This window comes from Salvelinus fontinalis, chromosome 12, assembly GCF_029448725.1.
Source record: "Salvelinus fontinalis isolate EN_2023a chromosome 12, ASM2944872v1, whole genome shotgun sequence".
Lineage (NCBI taxonomy): Eukaryota > Metazoa > Chordata > Actinopteri > Salmoniformes > Salmonidae > Salvelinus > Salvelinus fontinalis.
The window spans coordinates 43397811-43409380 of NC_074676.1; the positions used below are offsets into that span (position 1 = coordinate 43397811).

General features: G+C 40.5%; 1 protein-coding gene and 1 long non-coding RNA gene across 2 annotated transcripts; both read right to left on the reverse strand.

Annotated features, from left to right (window-relative positions):
• Positions 1-713: 713 nt before the first annotated feature.
• On the reverse strand, positions 714-6050 carry LOC129866563 (uncharacterized). The gene is made up of 4 exons (XM_055939317.1): positions 5871-6050; positions 5330-5739; positions 1302-3880; positions 714-721 (listed from the first exon to the last, which is right to left on the reverse strand). Exons 1-4 carry the CDS (start codon positions 5880-5882, stop codon positions 714-716), a joined length of 3009 nt encoding a protein of 1002 aa, XP_055795292.1. The 5' UTR covers positions 5883-6050.
• Positions 6051-6685: 635 nt separating this feature from the next.
• LOC129866519 (uncharacterized) lies at positions 6686-7825 on the reverse strand. The gene is made up of 3 exons (XR_008761493.1): positions 7796-7825; positions 7452-7527; positions 6686-7199 (listed from the first exon to the last, which is right to left on the reverse strand). It is a non-coding gene; the product is annotated as an uncharacterized LOC129866519 (long non-coding RNA).
• Positions 7826-11570: the final 3745 nt, after the last annotated feature.

The window sequence follows — 11570 nt, forward strand, 5'->3', positions numbered from 1 at the left end:
TACACAGTAGGGGAAGTGTTCTGAGGCTGGTACTCCAGAGACTCTTGAGGACAGAGGTTCTTACTAACTTTCTTGGAACCCTGGTTGGTGGGAAAAGGCACAGTAAAACAAACTGGAAAATGTTCGATATCTTAAAGTACAGCATATCAATTGCAAAGAAGCAGTGCAATGCCATGACCCAAAGAATCATATATCTCATAAAGGTCAACAGCAGTGTTATTCATGAAAGATGTATGTGTACTATACCTTTGTGTTAAAGGTGAGGACCTGCTCTCCAGTACTGCTGGTGGTATCCCTTGCCAAATCAAACACGCCATCTACAATGTCACTGGTGGCCACGCTGGTAGTGGACTCAAAATAACATTTAGCAGTGGCTTTGGTGATCATTTGAAGAATGACCATACAAGTAGAAGTCTTTGGATCGTTCTGGACTGAAACATCAAAGTTTATATTTTCAAACTCATCTGACCACTGTTTTAGGAAGCCCTTCACTGTCTCTTCAGCAAATATCTGGAGAAGATGGGAGGAGAGCTTCTTGGATATGGCACATTGTTCCTTTCCCCATTTCAGCCTTGAAAGAATGGAGTCTGAAACACTTTTGGCTGCTTCCAATGTTAAGACATGTGGAGTGCTGTGGCTGTCCTGAATGGCTATCACTTTATCCACCAATTCATGACTGAAAATGTGGATGGTCCAAGTGGAAATTATTTTTCTCAATTTCCTAAAAGCAGAACGGAGGTCATCAAGATGAGAAGCACCCTGTTCATTTTCCTGTGTGTTCTCAACACTTTCCACCATAATGTTCACTACCACCCCAGCAGCTTGCCTAACTTTGTCAACAAAGGTTAGAGGAAGTAAGTCCTCTGTGTGAATGAAGTCCTCAATGATTGTGTTTATTACAATGGGAAAGTCAATCTGAGCAGGAAACTCAGTGGGTATTGGAGTCCCGGGTAAAGCAAAGTGCCATTGCGACTGCCTTAATTTTGAAGTAGGTGTTGGAGAGATGGAGGAGCGCGAAGAAGAGGACTTTCTTGTCTTTTGGCTGGCAGCACTCCTACAACGGATCATGCCATTATCCTCCAGCATGGATCCTGAGAGCTCAGTGGTTTTAGGTAGTAATTTATGCGGAATGTCCACACAGGCATCTTTTCCACCAGATGTAACACTGCTCTGGTTGACCTCAAGATGGCCGAGATTAGCTCTCAGTGATGCAGAACTGCTTTGATATGTAAACATTTTGATTGAATCAAGAGTTGTGTCTGATCTTTGAAGATCTTTTCTGATAATCTCCTTAATCTTACTTTGCAGACTGTGGTAGATGTTACGAGCAACAGACCAGATCCTTTTCTCAGAAACCTGTCCAGTGGTGAGCAGGGAGGTTCCAGATACCATGTCAGATGAATGGGTGGTCTGGGTGAGCTCCTGCTGGTCTTTCACCATGGTTTGTATAATATCAGTAGATGTGGTGGATGTAGATACAGACTGATCTGTTGTACCTTCCTCCACAATGTTAAATGATCTAGAGAGGACCTCACTCACTCCTTTCTCAGCTTTGGTTTGGAACTCATGACTAGAGAGTTTCTGGAGGCTCTTTGTTGAAAGACTATGGGAAGATGCAATGCCTTTGGAGGCAGCCGTGCTGCAATCTAGACTTACTGGAGAGGTTCGCTCAGGAGAATCTTGGAGACGTTCAAACATGTCTTCACATGGTGTTGGGGACCTTGACCAGGAGATGTTATTCAGCTGAGACAGAACACCACCTACCAACACGTTGACCTCAAGGGACATATCAGATATTTTCTTTCCTACTGTGGAGAAGCAAGGTGCATTTGATGTCTGATCCTCGCATGAGGTCAAGATTGTTGAAATTACCTCTTTGGTACTATTGGTCAGTAGAGCCTCGTCTGTTTCAGTCCAGAGACGTTTTGAACTCTCGCTGACACCCCTGTGTAGAGCCACTTCAAGGTTCAAACTGGGCAAGTGAGGCACACTCTTACTAGCTTGCCTCAAGTCCTGGCTTGCCAAACAAATGTGCTCCTTAGTCCCAAGATGTTCAGAGTCCTCTGTGGGTATATGACTGGACATTCTGCTCAGCATGTCTGACCTCCGCTGGTGAATGGTGAAGTCCTTTAATGTCTTCTTAATATTGTTATATAAACTAGTGGTAGCTGACCAGATCCTGCTCTGTAGCTTTTGTGCTTTTTCCAGGAGGTCAGGTTCTCTCTCCTCTACTTCTGCAGGTTGCGCCAAGCTCTGCAGGTCTTCCACAAATGTGTCAATGATGCCAAAAGCAGCAGAATCTGCACAAATATCCTTTGACCATGTGTACCGGTTTTGAATGGAACCAGACCTGGACGCTACAGAATAAGCAGGCTTTGCACTAGTTAAGCTACTGGTGGAATTTTCAACTAGGAACTCACTCACTGCTTGAGTGGCGTTTCTCTTGAATTCCTCACTTGAGAGTTTTTTCATGCAATTTAACAGACTGGTCAAAGAAGCTGTGGCATTACTTCTGCTGTCCTCAATTTGAGAGGGGAACTCACATACTATTGATGATGAGGCCCTGGAATGGGAGATATCCCCAAGCTGAGCCAGAACACATTCTACAAATTGTTGTCTCTCAATAGAGAAGTCTGATCCTTTTTCTCCAACAGTGTACAGGGGGTCCTCCTTTGACATCTGAGTGTTGTACAAGACCAGAAGCTCTGAGATGACTTCTTTAGTGCAAGTTGTCAGAAGGAGCTTGCTTTCTTCTGAGTCAGTTTGTGCCCAAAGAAGTTTTGAGCTCTCACTTAGGCCTCTTTGTAAAGTAACTTCACCAGTGGACTCTGGCAACTGAGGCTCACTCTTACTGGGCCTATACTTCATGTCTAAGCAAGGAAGTGGAACTGTCTCCTTAAACTCAGCATTTGTGATGTTGTCATCAGATGTGACAATGCTCTTTAAGGCACATCGCTGAAGCTTGCCGAAATAATCTTTCAAGTTGTTTTGGATTCTGTGGTAGATATGAGCAGCAGCAGACCAGGCACTCTTCTGTTGCAGACTCTCTTCAGATTCAGCCAAGGACTTCATATCTGACACGAAAGTCTTAACAACTACTGACGCTGCTGAGCCCACTGGGTGAATTGACTCTGTCTTTACAATGCCAGACAATGTTTGACCTGATACAGCACCTGTTATCTCAGACTGAACGACTGAACTAGGAAAGCTCAAACTACTGACTTTTTTGGCAAGAACTCCACTCACTGCTTGCATTGCTGATGTTAGAAACAGCCGGCTGGAGAGTTTTTGGATGCTCTTAGACGTGAGCGTGCAGGAGGAACCAGATTCACTAATATTGTAGCTGCTCTCGTATTTCCTTATCAGGGCATCAAGATCGTCAATGAAGCCAACATGCGATGCCAAAAACGTGATCTTGTCCTTCAGAACTTCCAGCAAACTGTGTTCGTTCTCGTCAACAAAAGCCACCTTTGTGTCAGAGATGGTGGTCATGACTTGCCCTGTTAGACTCTTGCTCTCTTGGTCAACTTTTTCAAGTTTAGCAGCCAGCTCTCTCACCATGCTTTCAGTCACCTTGGTCTCCGAGTCTCCCCTTCTTCCAGATGTCACTAGAGAGGTTTGACTTGCGGAGGCACTCTTAACGACCAGTGATACGGCCGACTTGACATCTTTAGCCAACTCTGCCATTACAGCAGAGATTAGCATCATAGAGCCTGCACTTCCAGATGGAGAATCGGACATGCATGCAAGTTTGGAGAGAGAACCTTGCAGGCTGTCCTGCACACAGGTGACGAGGGTGTCCTCTGAGAGACCTAAAAGGACATGTAGCGACTCAGAGTTGGTTGTTTTCTTCTGCACCTCAGACAGAGAGGTTTGAGACCTTGAACAAAAAACAGATATCATCAAAGTCAAACAAATAATATGTAAGGCTGTGATGCACGTTCAGTGTGTCAAATACATCTGCACTATTGAAAACAATGATGAAAACACTGCTGTTTCTCTGAGAAAAAACCTTAGTGTGATGTCAGCCTAACTGCTTCATTTCTAAAGCCCAATCAAATGTTTTTTGTAAAAGTAATTTGTATTGAAACTGGCCTGTAGATATCTATCTATCCTGGCAATATCTATCCTCTGCAAAATCCAAATGACTATAAACTTCAAATACTGTAACTTCTAATAACTTCAAGGACAATCGTAAATACAAGGCAGTTTGAAGAAATGTTAAAGGGAAATGTCTAAATGTTTCAACTTCATATTCATCATCTCCAGCACCACCCCAACATCAGCATATGTGAAAAATTGGCATTTCTATGTTTTGTAGTAAAAAAGAAAGAGGAAGATAAGTGTTTTCTATGACATCATCAACCAATTAGTAGGCTATGCCTACTCATAATTGGTTAAAATCACACGATGCACACTGATGTCATTAGAATCTAGAGCTGAGCATTTAACCAACATTTTTGTTATTTTTCGGTTTTTAAACAAATAATTGACCGACTTCGGCTCAATTATTTGAATTCCATATATTTAATTTTTTTCTTCTTCTGTGAGCTCGATGCTCAGTTTCTGTAGAGATAAATCAGATCAAGCACGAACTATGCAATGTAGTAGGGAGTTGTAGTTTCCAACAGGCCAATATTCTACATAGTTTAGAACAGAAAATATGGTCATTCATTCCCATAATCCATTGCACGCCCGCTTATTTGTCCACTCTGTGTGGAGCAGATACGGAGACCTCATTGACTGAGACGGAGAGACGAGAGAATGCATGAGAGCGATAAAAAGCAGTTGCTTTGCGAGGTTTCTCTACCTGGAAATACATGATCTAAGTGATTGATAGTTGGTATTCAGCAGTCATAAAAGTATGCCTTACTACCTTAAAAGAACTACTAAAATAGTGATTTTGTCAGACAGCATAGGCAGCAGCTCTATAGAGATGAGTTGATGACTTGGAATGAAATAATAAAGTCATCAAATAAATATTTTATATGAGAAAGTAAATGATGGTTAATAAGTGATAAGCAGTAATGGGCAGTCACTACCCAAATAGTATTAATAGTTTTATTCTGTGTTGTTACAGCATTCAACCCACATAATCCATAGTGCATTCAATATCTACAAAAATTATTAAAATCAAAAACCGTGATTATTTTTTAAATATTTGAATCGAAACCAAATCAACCTCAAAAAACACTAATCTCTCAGCACTATTGGAAACAGTTACGTTCCTCTATCTTTTTTTACTACAAAGCAGGGAAATGTGTAATTTTCACATATGGTGATGCTGGAGATGAATATGAAGTTGTTACATTTCCCTTTAAGAACATACCTCATGGCCCCCTTGGGCAGGTAGCTTCCACTGCCCAGACTGCCCATCTCCTTAGTCAGGTAAAACTCATTGAACTTATGTTGTTGTGATTCCTGCTCTTCTTCCTCTTTTAGCTCCATACAGTTGGAGGAAGGGTAGGGAGTCGGGATGCGAAAGCTATTGTAAGACTTTCGTCTGCCTGGCCTCTTAGGTACACCAGCCTCAGTAAATCTCACGCGGGACTTGGTGTTAGCCTTATCGTCTAACAGGCTGGTGAGTGACGCTGTGAGAGATCTCTGTGACAATTGAGAGGAGGCAGCATCTTGGATGCCCAGTAGTTCGTAAAGACCTGGGATGATGATCTGCATCAGCTTGTCCGATAAAAACTGGTCAATCCTCAGACACAAGCTGGCAAGCTGTTGTTTTGTCAGCTGTATTCCAGAAACAGAAGAAGTGTTTAAAAATGTTGCATAGTGCATCTTTCAAAAGCTTATGAACAAGGTTAAACATTAGGCAGAGTTTTCATGGTAATCTGATTAAATTGTCAGTAACATGATCTTACCGGGTCAAACATGCCCTCACGAATCCCCCTCCATTGCCTGAAAACAATATTGTTAGAAATGTTGTCATATCAGGATGCCTTAGAAATGTTGTCATATCAGGATGCCTTAGAAATGTTGTCATATCAGGATGCCTTAGAAATGTTGTCATATCAGGATGCCTTAGAAATGTTGTCATATCAGGATGCCTTAGAAATTTTGTCATATCAGGATGCCTTAGAAATGTTGTCATATCAGGATGCCTTAGAAATGTTGTCATATCAGGATGCCTTAGAAATGTTGTCATATCAGGATGCCTTAGAAATGTTGTCATATCAGGAGGCCTTAGAAATGTTGTCATATCAGGAGGCCTTAGAAATGTTGTCATATCAGGAGGCCTTAGAAATGTTGTCATATCAGGAGGCCTTAGAAATGTTGTCATATCAGGATGCTTTAGAAATGTTGTCATATCAGGATGTCTTAGAAATGTTGTCATATCAGGATGCCTTAGAAATGTTGTCATATCAGGATGCTTTAGAAATGTTGTCATATCAGGATGCCTTAGAAATGTTGTCATATCAGGAGGCCTTAGAAATGTTGTCATATCAGGAGGCCTTAGAAATGTTGTCATATCAGGAGGCCTTAGAAATGTTGTCATATCAGGATGCCTTAGAAATGTTGTCATATCAGGATGCTTTAGAAATGTTGTCATATCAGGATGTCTTAGAAATGTTGTCATATCAGGATGCCTTAGAAATGTTGTCATATCAGGATGCTTTAGAAATGTTGTCATATCAGGATGCTTTAGAAATGTTGTCATATCAGCATGCCTTAGAAATGTTGTCATATCAGGATGCCTTAGAAATGTTGTCATATCAGGATGCCTTAGAAATGTTGTCATATCAGGATGCCTTAGAAATGTTGTCATATCAGGATGCCTTAGAAATGTTGTCATATCAGGATGCCTTAGAAATGTTGTCATATCAGGATACCTTAGAAATGTTGTCATATCAGGATGCCTTAGAAATGTTGTCATATCAGGATGCGTGGCAGAATTGTTTTTATTTAAATATTTGCCTGACGGTGAAGTTATACTTGCTTTGTGTCAGTTGTTTTGGCAAAATTGCAATGTGACAACTTTTCTTGGACTGAATATTTTTTTCCAATGAATCAGTTTCTAATTTGATCCTATTTCCTTGAAGGAGTGATAGTACCAAAGAAAACAGAACATACTTCTCAGTTAGGTTTTGAAGGAAGTCCATAAGTGTCAGATCTTCCACACTGTTGAGCTTCCCCTCTTCTGTGGTTTCCGTCACTGAGGTTGCTCTGCTCCTGGCAGAATTGCTCTGCTCCTGGTAGAAATGTAATTATATTGCAAATAATCAACCTTAATATCAAACTTAATATACAACAAATATCATACTGAAATAATGATTAACTGTTAAAGAGTGGAGGAGCATTGGCAACGTTGGACCAATTAAACAACTGCAACACAGCAGAGATGGTTGTGGTACTTCAACATTTCCAATGATAGCATCACTATAACATTTTATTGAATTAATGTTGAAATATGAAATGACGGTCAACTCAAAAGGTCAACTTACCATCTCATTGACAGCTTCAGAGGGCAGGAGGTCATCCACCACACAGACAGGCAGGTCTAGAGACTGGGACAAGGCTCTATGGTCATAACCAGGAGAGAATGGAAACAACATCAGAGCAATCCCAATGGCAGAAACTAACCACTGTCTTCATGTCAAAGACTCACTTAGTAGGTTATACATGGCCACAAATAATGAGGGGTTCAAATAGATCTGCTGGGGACTTGACCCTACAAATGACTCCAAGAATGATGCCTGACCTGCCCCATAACAAGTTCTCTCTTATTAGTCTCTCTCTCTTCATCTCCACACAACAATCTAACTGGACAGAGTGTGAGTGGCCTTACCTGACTGTCTCAGTGTCAGAAACATCATAGTTTTGTTGTTCTATGTCCTCCAGGGACATCTCAGCTACAGCAGAGGGGGCAAAGCCCGGGATGATCTCTCAAGCTGAAAATAATGACTGTTTATGTAAACTGAACCATTTACAGTGGCTTGCGAAAGTATTCACACCCCTGGGCATTTTTCCTATTTTATTGCCTTACAACTTGGAATTAAAATGGATTTTTGGGGGGTTTGTATCGTTTGATTTACACAATATGCCTACCACTTTGAAGATGCAAAATATTTTTATTGTGACACAAACAAGAAATAAGACAAAAAGAACTGAAAACTTGAGCGTGAATAACTATTCATCTCCCAAAGTCAATACTTTGTAGAGCCATCTTTTGCAGCAATTACAGCTGCAAGTCTCTTGGGGTACGTCTCTATAAGCTTGGCACATCTAGCCACTGGGACTTGCCCATTCTTCAAGGCAAAACTGCTCCAGCTCCTTCAAGTTGGATGGGTTCGGCTGGTGTACAGCAATCTTTAAGTCATACCCCAGATTCTCAATTGGATTGAGGTCTGGGTTTTGACTAGGCCATTCCAAAACATTCAAATGTTTCCCCTTAAACCACTCGAGTGTTGCTTTGGCAGTATGCTTAGGGTCATTGTCCTGCTGGAAGGTGAACCTCTGTCCCAGTCTCAAATCTCTGGAAGACTGAAACAGGTTTCCCTCAAGAGTTTCCCTGTATTTAGCGCCATCCATCATTCCTTCAATTCTGACCAGTTTCCCAGTCCCTGCCGATGAAAAATATCCCCACAGCATGATGATGCCACCACCATGCTTAACTGTAGGGATGTTATCCTCAGGGTGATGAGACATAGCGTTTGGCTAAAGAGCTCAATTTTGTTTCATCTGACCAGAGTACCTTCTTCCATACGTTTGGGGAGTCTCCCACATGCCTTTTGGCAAACACCAACATATTTGCTTATTTTATTCTTTAAGCAATGGCTTTTTTCTGGTCACTCTTACGTAAAGCCCAGCTCTGTGGAGTGTATGGCTTAAAGTGGTCCTATGGACAGATACTCCAATCCCCGCTGTGGAGCTTTGTATCTTTGGTCTCATTGTTGCATCTCTGGTTAATGCCCTCCTTGCCTGGTCCGTGAGTTTTGGTGGGCAGCCCTCTCTTGGCAGGTTTGTTGTGGTGCCATATTCTTTCCATTTTTTAATAATGTATTTAGTGGTGCTCTGTGGGATGTTCAAAGTTTCTGATATTTTTTTTATAACCCAACCCTGATCTGTAGTTCTCCACAACTTTGTCCCTGACCTGTTTGGAGAGCTCCTTGGTCTTCATGGTGTCGCTTGCTTGGTGGTGCCCCTTGCTTAGTGGTGTTGCAGACAGGTGGACTTTATTTAACTAATAATGTGACTTCTGAAGGTAATTGGTTGCACCAGATCTTATTTAGGGGCTTCATAGCAAAGAGGGTGAATACAGATGCACGCACCACTTTTCCATTTTCCATTTTTTTTACTATTTTGAAACAAATTGTTTTTTTCATTTCACTTCACCAATTTGGACTATTTTGTGTATGTCCATTACATGAAATCCAAATAAAAATATATTTAAATTACAGGTTGTAATGCAACAAAATAGGAAAGCGCCAAGGGGGATGAATACTTTTGCAAGGCACTGTATCTTAATGGATCCAATCAATATGCTTAGTTTTCTGGAGATTTCATGTTTGACCAATATGCATGCAGCCCACCTTTTCACAACGATAAACATGTTATGTTTTTTTTTAAATATTAGAACCAGTGTTTGACTTAGGTAGGAACTCACTGCTGCTGAATACACCACCTCAAATGTTCCTCCTATAGTATAAGTTCAAAAGAATGGTGGAGCTCCTGCACCTAAAATATTATTATAATATTCATTTGTAAAGCACTTTTCATTATACAAGAATAATCTCAAAGTGCAAAAAATAAAAAGATAAAATAGAGAAATAGTTATAAAAAATATATATAAAATATAAACAGTATCGGCACCTATTTCATTCCAGGTCAAGCACTGATTAGAACATTTGGAATATGAGAATGTTAGAAGGACACCATGACATCATCAGACACATAATATAGAGACCATCTATAGACACAGACTGTACCTTGTAATATAGAGACCATCTATAGACATACCTTGTAATATAGAGACCATCTATAGACACAGACTGTACCTTGTAATATAGAGACCATCTATAGACATACCTTGTAATATAGAGACCATCTATAGACACAGACTGTACCTTGTAATATAGAGACCATCTATAGACACAGACTGTACCTTGTAATATAGAGACCATCTATAGACATACCTTGTAATATAGAGACCATCTATAGACACAGACTGTACCTTGTAATATAGAGACCATCTATAGACACAGACTGTACCTTGTAATATAGAGACCATCTATAGACATAGACTGTAGCTTGTAATATAGAGACCATCTATAGACACAGACTGTACCTTGTAATATAGAGACCATCTATAGACACAGACTGTACCTTGTAATATAGAGACCATCTATAGACACAGACTGTACCTTGTAATATAGAGACCATCTATAGACACAGACTGTACCTTGTAATATAGAGACCATCTATAGACACAGACTGTACCTTGTAATATAGAGACCATCTATAGACACAGACTGTACCTTGTAATATAGAGACCATCTATAGACACATACTGTACCTTGTAATATAGAGACCATCTATAGACACAGACTGTACCTTGTAATATAGACACCATCTATAGACACAGACTGTACCTTGTAATATAGAGACCATCTATAGACATACCTTGTAATATAGAGACCATCTATAGACACAGACTGTACCTTGTAATATAGAGACCATCTATAGACACAGACTGTACCTTGTAATATAGACACCATCTATAGACACAGACTGTACCTTGTAATATAGAGACCATCTATAGACACATACTGTACCTTGTAATATAGACACCATCTATAGACACAGACTGTACCTTGTAATATAGAGACCATCTATAGACATACCTTGTAATATAGAGACCATCTATAGACTCAGACTGTACCTTGTAATATAGAGACCATCTATAGACACATACTGTAGCTTGTAATATAGACACCATCTATAGACACAGACTGTACCTTGTAATATAGAGACCATCTATAGACACATACTGTACCTTGTAATATAGACACCATCTATAGACACAGACTGTACCTTTAATTTAGAGACCATCTATATACATACATTGTAATATAGAGACCATCTGTAGACACAGACTGTACATTATAATATAGAGACCATCTATAGACATACCTTGTAATATAGAGACCATCTATAGACACAGACTGTACCTTGTAATATAGAAACCATTTGCAATCTCTGCATTCACCAGGAGGATCTAACATTTTTGCCCCAAATATACCAGTCTAGAACCCAGAGATTTCTGCACGCCTACTGTGGTACATGGAGTCCTTATTGTTTTACCCTGGTAGGATGGCTGGCCAGGTTCAAGATCTATTTACCCCAGTAGGATGGCTGGCCAGGTTCAAGATCTATTTACCCCAGTAGGATGGCTGGCCAGGTTCAAGATCTATTTACCCTAGTGGGATGGCTGGCCAGTTCAGAATCTATTTACCCTAGTGGGATGGCTGGCCAGGTTCAAGATCTATTTACCCCGGTAGGATGGCTGGCCAGGTTCAAGATCTATTTACCCCAGTAGGATGGCTGGCCAGGTTCAAGATCTA

Coding starts and splice junctions, on each gene's coding strand:
- LOC129866563 (XM_055939317.1), bottom strand. Junction 3,881..5,329: donor CTGCCCAAGGGGGCCATGAG/GTATGTTCTTAA, acceptor TTTTTGTTCAAG/GTCTCAAACCTCTCTGTCTG.